General features: G+C 42.3%; 1 protein-coding gene across 2 annotated transcripts in view; it reads right to left on the minus strand.

Moving 5' to 3' along the window:
- Window positions 1-12,358, minus strand: part of DCL1 (dicer-like 1) — a 77,799-nt gene that overhangs the window by 50,256 nt on the left and 15,185 nt on the right. For both annotated transcript variants that reach the window (XM_089384144.1, XM_089384145.1), the window contains 4 exons: window positions 1,014-1,186; window positions 804-926; window positions 526-686; window positions 159-392 (listed from right to left, as the gene is read on the minus strand). In XM_089384144.1, the coding sequence (XP_089240270.1) occupies window positions 159-392; window positions 526-686; window positions 804-926; window positions 1,014-1,186 (691 nt within the window). The remainder of the gene's footprint in view (window positions 1-158; window positions 393-525; window positions 687-803; window positions 927-1,013; window positions 1,187-12,358) is intronic.

Below are 12,358 nucleotides of genomic sequence, written 5' to 3' on the forward strand. Positions count from 1 at the left end.
GATGGGGCATACATACAAGAATATCACACAATTCAAAACATGCTCTCTTTGGTTGATACTGGCATGCAATTTTCATCCTTCACGAGATGTAAATTGACAACACTTTTAAGAACATTTCAGGTTCAAATAATAGCATCAGAAGTTGCAATTGGGCATACCTGTCACTTGGCAGCTGGGAGCAATAGAAATGGATGAGCCCAACAGCAGAGTTCAAACTTACAATGGCACCAGTGCTGGCCACTTGATATACAGCTCCTGATGGTGTCTCCACAGCACTCAACTTTGATGAATCCTTGAGATGGCTCAGATCAGTTCTCTCAATCGCTTCCTTGCGCAAGGTCTCTTCACTATTTCTTGCATTTCGAAGAAATGCTTCATGAGACAAGTTACCCCTGGCAATATGACACCAGGATAATTAGGAAACCATTTTGACAAATACATCTACACTTTTCGAGACAAACTGCAAGGATATATATATTAAACCAGAAATGAATAACATCTGCAAACAGTTCATAAGAATATTACTTCTCAAGCATCAGAATATAATCTGAACCAGGTTTTCGAGCACGGCCTCTAGATTGGATATAAGCCAGGACAGTTTTTGCAAGGTCAAAACGAATAACAACATTACACTGCCTAATGTCCAATCCTTCCTCTGCCACACTTGTCGCAACTAGCAAGGTCACCTGCAATAAAGCAGCATACCTAGACATGTATAAAAAGCAAAGAGGAAAGTTGATATGGTGACATTCATTCAAAGTAATAAGGGAAGAAAATCAAAATACAAAAATTTCACATCATACCCGACCATCACGAAATTTGGCAATTGTTTCTTGCATCTGTCGTGTCCGCATATCCTGGTTGTTGTTGTGTCCAATCAAGCTTGCACACTTTATGAAATTTAAGGATGGAAGTTCAGCAAATACCTATCCATTCAAGAGAAGATGTTTAAACAAAGATTTCACAACCAAGAGATGAAGCAATTAATAAACACACTGCAAAACCATACAGACCTTCGGAAGAACAAGAGCAGTTACAACCCGCTCAACAAAAACAATTGCACGGAAATCTTCAGTGTGCTGATATTTCAGAAGAATTTTAATCAATGACTGCACTTTTGGGGTCACTTTTCCATCTGCTACAGCGGCTCCGATAACCACATCAACATGCTCCCCACCAGAGACAACTAGATAAAAAACTCGATAACATGAGTGGATTACAATAACAATTTTTGAATGAAAAAAATGCCAATCTTTACAAGATGATATAATTTTGAAAGGCAAGGAAAATAAAATGCCAGGACATAAATATCTATTTTCCATAACATTAATATGTTGAAAAATTAACTCTGCCAAAACTAATGATCAAGTGTACAGAAAAACAGTGTACACTTGTGAATAAATTTCTCGAGTTCAACAGCAATGAAGATATTTGTCAGAACTTTTCTTCTTTTCTCCAGACATCTATAGGAAACCATGCCATGCAGTACCAGGATTGATGATAGACAAATGCAAGAGCTGTTAAACAAAAAATTAGCTTATAACCGTCAATTAAATATTAAAATTAGGAATTAATAAAGTCAATTTGACATTAGGTTATTTTAAGTTTTGATGCCTTATTTCACTTTATTGTGTTTCTCAATCTATCCCACATCCATAAAGTGGGTTGACTCAACTTGCTTGCAATCCTATAATAATAAAACTTTTGTTTTCTTTATACAATACGGAGAACTCTTTCAAATTATCTCGGTTTCTTTATGTTTTCCATTTCTGTAATATTGTATCAGAGGTCAACTAAAGCCTAGGGACTGATGCTGTAGAAATTTCTCATTTCCCACCCCGGTTTTCAGTTTCTCCTTATTTCTCCCATATAGTTAAATGCATTTTCACATAACCATAACATTTAACAAGCTAGAAAAAATAAATTTGCTGAAAACACAAATTCTGGAAATTTTACAGAATGCTGGAAATTTCAGAAATAAAAATCAGCAGTAATAAACAGCCATTAAAACACATTTAAACACTGAGATTTTTTGTCAATGTGACCCTGGAAAAACCCCCTACAACTCTTGGGGAAAACCAGTTTGAGAACTCTTCTTTATTTCTGAAAATTGCCTTTTTACAGTGAGAAATATTCAGCAAAAAATCAGCAAGCAAATTTACAATTTATCTCTTTTCCCATGCTTCACAGCAAACTGGAAATTACAGCAAACAGGACAGCAATAAATGTTGTACGGCCTCCTCGATTTTCGTGCCCACTTTCAGCATTAAATGCTATTGTATGACCCTTGTTTTGCGTGCAGAAAAACCAGCAAACTGCTCCTCGATTTTTGTGCAAACCACTCCTGAAAAATCGTGCCAAAATCTGTCTTTCACTGTGTGTTGAATCAGCTTTACAAATCTGCTCAACTGCTGCCTTGGAATATGTGCCAAGTTGTTGTCTCCTTCTCCTCCCTGTCCAGAAATCTCCCTTGCTCTCTTGCTCTCTTTCTCCCAATCTGCTCATGAAAGAATGAATGACCTTTTCCTCATTTTCCTCCTTTAATCTAACCCCAAGTGACTTTTGGGTGATCCAAGTGACTTTTGGGTGATCCCTAAATCCAATGGCTAAAATAGATTGAGATCTAAGGCTGAGATTAAATGCTCATTTAAACCTCACTTTTTATTTTTTAATTCACCCCACTTTAATAAAGACCCACTTAGTCATATATTTCCAAAGTCACTTTTCCTTTCTAATTTTTCATTGACTTTATAAAAGTCACTTTAAAATTAGACTTAGTAACTTTATCACTTAAAGTCACTTTTAAATTAGATTTAACTTTATAAAAAAAAAATTACAAAGTCACTTTAGGAGAAAAATTAAATTCTTTTGGACACTTTTCCCTAGGCCAAAGATCAAAGCCTTAGGGAACCACCTGTCCTTTGGTACCAAATTTCAACACTCCCTCTTACCGAGGAAGGTGTTCCTCACCACACCCATCTTGTCTCTGAAGTAGACATGCTTGCCCCGTGGTAAGGCTTTGGTAAGAATATCTGCAACCTACTCATTGGTGGAAATATACTCAAGCTTCATACCTCCCTTCTGAACATAGTCTCTGATGAAATGATATCTGATCCCGATATGCTTTGACCTGTCATGAAATACTGGATTCTCCGTGAGTTTAATGCAACTCTGATTATCACAGTAAATCACTGAAGGTCTCAACGGCTGACCAAATAAGCCAAACAACATCTTGCGAAGCCAGATGGCCTCACAACTAGCTAGACTGGCTGCCATATACTCTGCTTCCGCTGAACTCAGTGCTACTGACTGCTGCTTCCGGCTGAACCATGACACTACTGCTAAACCCAACCCAAAACAACACCCTGAAGTGTTCTTCCTATCAGAAGCACAACCTGCCCAATCAGAATCATTGTATCCTGCCAATCTCACTCCATCTCCTTGCCTGTAGTCCAGACCATAATCCACTGTCCCCTGCAAGTACCGCAAAATATGTTTTGCAGCCACCCAGTGAACCTTCCTAGGTTCACACATAAACTGACTCATCGTGTTGACTGCAAAACAGATATCTGGTCTAGTGTTGATCAAATACATCAAGGAACCAATCAGCTGCCCCAGGAAGAAATGCCCCTGCCCCTCCCCCGCCCCAGGAAGAAATGCCCCTCCTCCTGCCACACCTCCAAGCCCAAAAAGTAATGCATCAAGCCGATGTCCTTCATCTCAAACTTCGTCGCAAAATCTCTCTTGCAGTGCTCTATGAGTCTCTCTGCACCTGTAATGACCAAGTCATCCACATACAACACCAGAATGAGAGGCTCTTCACCAATCACAATAAAGTAAAGGTTCGGATCTGCCTCACTCTTTGTGAAACCCATTCCCTGCAAATATGTATCTATCCTGGAGTACCAAGCTCTGGGAGCTTGCTTCAGGCCACAAAGGGCCTTCTTCAATCTGCACACATGAGACTCCTTCCCATGCACCTCAAAGCCATGTGGCTGCTCAATGTACACCTCCTCCTGTATGAAGCCATTGAGAAATGCAGTCTTCACATCCATCTGGTGGATCTTCCAACCCATCTCTGCTGCTATCAATATAATGGAGTGGATCAAAGTATATCGAGCCACGGGAGCGAAGGTCTCCTCATAATCAACTCCCTCTACCTGGGAGAACACTCTAGCCACAAACCTTGCTTTGAATTTCTCAATGTTGTCATCTGCAGCATGCTTTACCTTGTAAAACCATCTGGAAGTAACCACGGATTTGCCCTCAGGCCTCAGCACCACCTCCCAAACATCATTCTTCATGATAGAAGAATACTCCTCCTACATGGCCTCTCTCCAGACCTGCTGGCTAGCTGCCTCCTCATAGCTAGAAGGCTCAGAGTCACGGATGCTGGTAACCATCGCCATATAGCTACAAAACCTCTCAGGTGGTCTACTCTCTCTGACCGACCTCTTCGGCTCAGCAACAGATGTGGCATCTCTCAAGGTGTCCTGAAGCCACTTGGGCTTCCTCTTCCCTGAGCGCACTTCTCCCACCGGAGAATGAAACTCCTCCTCATCATCATCATCAGGAGCCTGAACTCCTGACTGTCTGTCTGCTGTCCTCCTGCCTGCACTTGAACCTGTAGACGCTGAGGTACCGTGTGAACTGTCCATCAGTGGACTCCCTAGTGAACTGCTCTGTGAACTGCTCTGCATGCTGCCCGGAGCACCACCCCTCTGGCTCGGTGAGCCACTGCTCACTGACGGACCTGACATCCTCATAGATGTACCTCCTGATCCTCCTGATCCCTGCCCACTGGATCCCTGCGACTGACTCAACTGCTGCTGAGGGTCTGGCTGATCCAGATACTCTAACTCTCGTGACCTCCTAAAGGCCCTGTCCTCCTCGAACTTCACATCCCGTCTGACAACAACTCTCCTCTGTGCAGGAATGTAAATCCGAAAGGCCTTTGAAGTCTCACCGTAGCCCACAAAGATACCCTTCTCTGCGGTGGGCTCTAGTTTGGTCCTCTTCTCCTTGGGTATATAGGAGTATGTAATGCATCCAAAGATATGAAGATGACCAATATCAGGCTTCTTCCCAGAGAAAGCCTCCTCCGGAGTCATGTGCCCCAAGGCACGATGCGAACACATGTTCTGCAAGTAAACAGTTGTGTTGCAGGCCTCTGCCCACAAGAACAATGGCAACCCCTGATCATGTAACATGGCTTTGGCAGCCCCTATGATGGATCTGTTCTTCCTCTCTGCGACCCCGTTCTGCTGGGGGTTGTAAGGAACAGTGAACTCCCTCCTAATGCCTGCCTCCGCACAATAGTCAACAAACTCTCCAAGGGTGTACTCTCCTCCATTGTCCGACCTCAGGGACTTGATCTTTCGACTTGTCTGTCTCCACAAGAGCTTTGAACTCCTGAAACCGCTTGAAGACCTCACTCTTGGTCTTCAAAAAATAAATCCAGGTCCTCCTGGAGTGATCATCAATGAATAAAACATAGTACTCATATCCACTCAAGGAAACATGAGACATCCGACCGCTCACATCGGAATGAATCAAATCAAGTATCCCAGTCGCTCTGCTCTCACTGCTGGGAAAAGGGGATTTGGCAAACTTGCCCATCGCACAACCTCTGCAAGTATCAAAGTGATCTGTACTGAAATCTGGCACACCTATAGTGATCTCCCGCAATGTCCTCAAGGCTCCATGATACATATGTCCCATCCTACGGTGCCAAATCTCACATAGCTCAAAATTGTTAGCTCTGCTGTCGGTACTACTGCTCAATGCCAAAAGGGGCTTGAATGCAAACTTGTACACCTTTGCATGGCGTACACCTATCACTCTAGCTGAATCAGCTGGAGTGCCCCTGGGATACATCAACACCTGTCCTCCCCTTAACAGTACCTCATATCCTCTGTCCTCCAAAGCTGAGACGGATATGAGGTTCTTCCTCATCCCTGGCACATAAAGAACATCTGACACTTTCAAGGGAGGTTTGGACTCCCTCTGAAATGTCAGTGTCCCCACCCCAACTGCTTTAACAACTCTGTCATCACCGAGTACTACCTCTATATCCGTGCCACTCTCTGAAAGCTCTGAGAAGTACTCACGGACTCCTGTCATGTGACGTGAAGCCCCACTGTCCACATACCAGATACCTGAAGATGCTCTGCTAATCGAGGGAAAAGCATGCTCCCTCTGAACATGTGTGGCAGGTGATCCTGCACTAGAGGACTCACACGTAGTGAACGCAAACTCTCGGTCAAAACGACCTGCAAAGTCCTCAATCCCTGCTGAAGCTGCCACGTCCTAGTTCTTCCCCTTCTTCTTCTTCTCCGGACACACAACTGCATAGTGTCCCATCTTTTGACAATTCCAACACTTCACCTTGGAATAGTCCTTCTGTGTGTTCCCCTGTTTACCTTTACCTTTACCTTTGCCTTTGCCCCCACCACTGCTTGTGGAAGCCTGCTTCTTCCCTTTGCCTTTCTTGCCTCCTGCCACCAGTGCTACATCCTCATCCTACTCAACTGGCTTAGCTGCCCCAAGCTGACCTTTCCTGATCTCTGTCTGAATGCAATCATCCCAAAACCTCTCCCATGTGGGAAGGGTCTCACATGCACAAACCCCATCAGCAAAGTTCAACCATGAACGAGGGAGGCCATTCACTACAATCCGCACCAACTCAGTGGGTGGAATGGCCTCTCCAATCGCTGCCAACTCATCTCTCACATTAGTAATCTTTGTGAAATATCCAGCTGCACTATCATTACCCATCTTAATGTTCTTCAGTTTCTCCTTCAGGGCCATCTTCCGGTTCTCATTGGTACTCTGGTAGAGATTGGACAATGTTGTCCACATCTCATGGGCATTGCTCTTTCTTCTCACATGAGGAATGCAATGGTCTTTGATTCCATCTAAAATCAGTCTCTTACCCTTGTTGTTCTTTTTATTATAAGCTGTCAACTGAGTAGCATCAGTAGGCACAACAACAGGGTTTTGTGTGGTATGCACCATGATATCCCAGACTTCTGCCTCCTCAAAGATACTCTACATTCTCTCCTTCCAAACGATGTAATTTGTATGCCCATCCAGCCTATCCTCCACCCTCAATCCCAATGACATCCTGTTGTCCTAAAACTAAAAAATAGCACTGTTGTAGTAAAGATAAAACTGTTGTTTATGAAAAAATCAGCTTGCTGGAATTTTCTGAGTGAAAAATCAGTCGCTGTAATTTTTCCTTTCGCTGTCCCAAACTGCCCTTCAGCACTCAAGCTCTAATACCATGTAGAAATTTCTCATTTCCCACCCCGGTTTTCAGTTTCTCCTTATTTCTCCCATATAGTTAAATAACCTTTCCCATAACCATACATTTAACAAGCTGTAAAAAATAAATTTGTTGAAAACACAAATTCTGGAAATTTTACAAAATGCTGGAAATTGCAGAAATAAAAATCAGCAGTAATAAACAGCCATTAAAACACATTTAAACACTGAGATTTTTGGTCAATGTGACCCTGGAAAAACCCCCTACAACTCTTGGGGAAAACCAATTTGAGAGCTCTTCTTTATTTCTGAAAATTGTCTTTTTACAGTGAGAAATATTCAGCAAAAAATCAGCAAGCAAATTTACAACTTATCTCTTTTCCCATGCCTCAGCAAACTGGAAATTACAGCAAACAGGACAGCAATAAATGTTGTACGGCCTCCTCGATTTTCGTGCCCATTTTCAGCATTAAATGTTGTTGTACCACCCTCGTTTTGCGTGCAAAAAAATCAGCAAACTGCTCCTCGTTTTTGTGCAAACCACTCCTCGAAAATCTTGCCAAAATCTGTCTTTCACTGTGTGCTGAATCAGTTGTACAAATCTGCTCAACTGCTATCTTGGAATGTGTGCCAAGCTGTTGTCTCCTTCTCCTCCCTGTCCAAAAATCTTCCTTGCTCTCTTGCTCTCTTTCTCCCAATCTGCTCATAAAAGAATGAATGACATTTTCCTCATTTTCCTCCTTTAATCTAACCCCAAGTGACTTTTGGGTGATCCCTAAATCCAATGGCTGAAATAGATTGAGATCTAAAACTGAGATTAAATGCTCATTTAAATCTCACTTTTTATTTTTTAATTCACCCCACTTTAATAAAGACCCACTTAGTCATATATTTCCAAAGTCACTTTTCCTTTCTAATTTTTCATTGACTTTATAAAATTCACTTTAAAATTAGACTTAGTAACTTTATCACTTAAAGTCACTTTTAAATTAGATTTAACTTTATAAAAAAAAATTACAAAGTCACTTTAGGAGAAAAATTAAATTCTTTTGGACACTTTTCCTAGGCCAAAGATCAAAGCCTTAAATAACCACCTGCCCTCTGGTACCAAATTTCAACAGATGCCAGCAGAGATAGATCCAGGGATCGAATAGCCAAAGGGTTCTCATTGAAGCCAAACAAAGTAGAAGCAGATTGAAGTTGTTTTTTTCCCATATTAGTGTCGAGATTTGCAGATCTTGAAGTTTTAGGTATTGAATTGCTATTTTTCAGCAAATCCAAGGAAAATTTATTTTTTCTAGTGCTATTCATGAAAACATCTGAGTGATTTTGCGCTGGTGGTGAGCAGATTTGCCTAGATCTATGTGTTTTTCAGTTGGCTGAGAGAAGATCTGAGTCTTGTTGTACTAGTGGTGAGCAGATTTGCCTAGATCCGCATTTTTTGGGCTGTTATCGGTAGATTTATAGATATGTGCAAGTTTTTCATACTACTACATTGTTCATGGGTTGTTTTTAAACTTCACCTATGGCATTTTTATCCAACATCACATAAGAAGGAAGTTAGAAGTTCACAAGCAAGAACTACAACGCATGGAAGCATCAGATGTTGACCATTTGTTTGTTGAAATTTGGGTAGCTTGGAAGGTATTTCCAACTGGGGAAAACCCACGAAAAGGGACCTTGTGGACAAAGTACCCAAGTATTGGGTTTTTGGACCCAAAAGTGGTGGGTTTGGAACCAAGGGAATTAATATTAAATTCTAATTTGTTGGTGAGTGGTTAAATAGGGGTTTCTTGAAGGACAAAGAAGACCCCCAAGACACTAACACGAGTATAAATAGAGAGCCAATGGAGAGGCGAATCACACATTGAGATGGACTTCATGTGTGGAGTGAAATAGCCATAAGAGAGTCGCAGATCTTAGAGAGAGGAGCCATAGCTCATCAGGAAGCCGAGCTATGGAATCTGGCCGAGTTTGTGAGTAGAAGGATCTCACCGCAGCATGTAAGGTCTGAATTCTATAAGGTTATGGCATTCTTTGTTTGAAGTTGGACCAAGTTAAGAATATGTAGAAAGAGGGGAAGTTTGCCCTAGCCACAGTCAACCAGGAAGTGTCAAGGTCTATTTGGCAAGAATATTTGGCTCAGCTGGGAAGGGCCGCAATAAGGGAGTATTGTTCAAGAAGATCCACAGCCACATGAGGTCTGTCCTGAGGCCAAGGCCCTGATATAGGGGTCGAGGCTAGTAGGAAGCTTAGCTAAGGCCATCCGCAAGGCTGGTAAAGACTGTGTTGTGAATTGGAGGGCAAAGCAAATAAGGTCGAGGGCAGGTCGTAGGCCTAGTAAGACCACAAGCCTTAGAAAAACCTGATGTGAGCAGGACGAGAGGGTCTAAACTCTAAAGTGGGTTGTTAGGGCAGTCTAAGAGTGTTGTAGCATACCCAAGGCTGGAGAAGGATCAGAATAACCCTGGTTAGGGAAGACAGAGGGTGTTGTAGTAGGTTGACACCTACAACACGAACGTTGAGGGCTAGAAAGTGCCCAGATCAGCTGATAAGAGGACAAAAGAATTCTTCCCAAGGCTGCTAGGTGAGCAACTAAGATACGCTGAAGAGTTTGGCCTAACGTAGCGGGCCAGTAGTGCGAAAGAAGCATGTGGCAGTAGGAGTTGGGCTATAGCAAGGACAGCAGAATACTGAGGTTTGAGATTTGAGTGTTCAACCCATGCAAGGACAATCATGGTGGTGTAAGGAAAGTCGTAGATCTTGTGAGGACAGTCATGGATCACGCAAGGAAAGTCATGGTACATGCAAAGACAGTCATGCACAGTGCAAGATAAGTCTTGATCAAGCACAAAGAAGACGTAGCACATGCGAGGACAATCATGGCCATGTAAGGGAAAGTCATGGCTCATGCAAGGAAGTCATGGGCATGCAAGAAAAGTCATGGAGCTGGAGATTTCCACGAGAACGACACGGAAATACCTTCCTCAAAAAAAGAGTGTCGAAATTTGGGTAGCTCAGAAGGTAATTCCAAGTGGAGAAAAACCACGAAAAGGTACCTTGTGAGAAAAGAATCCAAGTGTTGGGGTTTTGGACCCAAAAAGGGCGGGTTTAGAACCAAGGGAATTAATATTAAATTCCAATTTGTTGTTGAATGGTTAAATAGGGGTTTCTTGAAGAACAAAGAAGGCCCCCGAGACATTCATACAAGAGTATAAATAGAGAGCCAACGGAGAGGTTAATCACAAATTGAGATGGACTTCATGTGTGGAGAAATAGCCCTAAGAGAGTTGCAGATCTTAGAGAGAGGAGCCTTAGCTAATCAAGAAGCCCAGCTATGGAATCTGGTCGAGTTTGTGAGTAGAAGGATCTAGCCACAACATGTAAGAGTCAAGTTATGTAAGGTTATGGCATTCGTTGGTTGAAGCTGGACCGATTTAAGAATCTGTAGAAAGAAGCGGAGTTTGCCCTAGCCGCAGTCAACCAGGAAGGGTCGAGGACTATTTGGCAAGGAGATTTGGCTCAACTGGAAACGACCGCAGTAGGGGAGGGTTTGTTCAAGAAGATCCACAACCACAGGAGGTTTGTCCTGAGGCTGAGGCTGGTAGGAAGCATAGTTAAGGTCATCCGCAAGGTTAGTAAGGATTGGGCTATGTACTGGAGGGCAAAATAGACAAGGTCGAGGGCCTAAGGACACTAAACAAAGAGGTCGAGAGAGGTTTGTGGTCAGGAAAAGCAAGCCATAAGCCTAATACGACCATAAGCCTTAGGCAAATCTGAAGTGAGCAAGGTGAGAGAGTCTGATGAAGTGTGTTGTTAGGGCAATCTAAGAGTATTGTAGCAGACCAAGGGCTAGAGAAGAGGGTCAGAATAGCCTTGGTTAGGGCAGACAAAGAATGTTGTGGTAGGTCGAGACCTATAGGACAGTTGAGGGCTAGAAAGCACCCAAATTAACTGGTAAGAGGAAAAAAGGATTTTGCCTGGGGCTGCCAGGTCGTCAGCTAAGATAGGCTGAAGGGTTTGGCCTAAAGGAGAAGGCCAACAGTGCAAAAAAAATCATGTAGTAGCAGACGGAGTTGGGCTACAACGAGTACAACAAAACACTGAGGTCAATGAGCTAAAGGAATCAGCCCAGTTGAGTGGATAGATGCAGTCATGATCTCGACATAGTTGTAATCATAGTCTCGGTCATGATCTTGATGAAGTTCTTGGTGCAGCTCTCATATATATATATATATATATATATATCCCACTGTTATGATGAAGACCTCAGTGAAAGTGCAGCAGTAATGATCTCGGTGTAGTAATGATGGCCTCGATGTTGCGGTAGTGATGACTTCAATGACAAAGAAGAGGATTGGTGTCTTGATCTTAGAGTGGCCAAATAGGTCAAGGGTCATGGTCTTGGTGTTCGTCAACTGGAATCTCTATAAGAAGAATTTGTGCGGGTTTTCCTCTCAAAGAGTGAGAGGTTTTGGCCCTGGCAGAAAGCCAACATCTTGTGTTCTTGTCTCTTTTGTTTTGGTAACTATTTGATAAAGTAGGAAAACACACTCTAACAATAACAAGAGAAGAATGTGTCAACAAGAAAATAAAAAGTACCTCACAAATAGTTATCATCGTGAGAAGAATCTTATTAACCTAATTGCCCTAGATTCTTCAAAACTCCAGAGTTGAAAGGCTTGAGAAAGGCCCTTCCTTTGTTGAAGATAACCTCGTAACCTTTGTTCTCCAAGGTTTTCCTTTGTTGAAGATAACCTCGTAACCTTTATTCTCCAAGGTTGAGACTGAAACAAAATTTTTCTTCAACCCTAGGACATAGATGACATCTATAAGGTAGAGAGCATTCCCAGACTCCCTCTCAAACTTGATAGTACCCATGCCCAGTGCTAGTTACCTAACATCATCTCCCATCTCTATATGAAATTGCATATCCTTCACTGTCAATTGGTTGAAATATCCTTTGTTACTGAGAAATCTTTTGGTAATAATCACATCAAAAGTATTTTGTTGATGTGTTTCGAACCATATAGTGTGGTTCATCATCAGAACAATATTGCAAAGATCCTAAGGAAGCATAAGGTTTCCTCAA

Source organism: Pinus tabuliformis, chromosome Q (genome assembly GCF_031772625.1).
Source record: "Pinus tabuliformis cultivar Carrire ecotype Pingquan chromosome Q, CPIR1, whole genome shotgun sequence".
In the NCBI taxonomy this organism is placed as follows: domain Eukaryota; kingdom Viridiplantae; phylum Streptophyta; class Pinopsida; order Pinales; family Pinaceae; genus Pinus; species Pinus tabuliformis.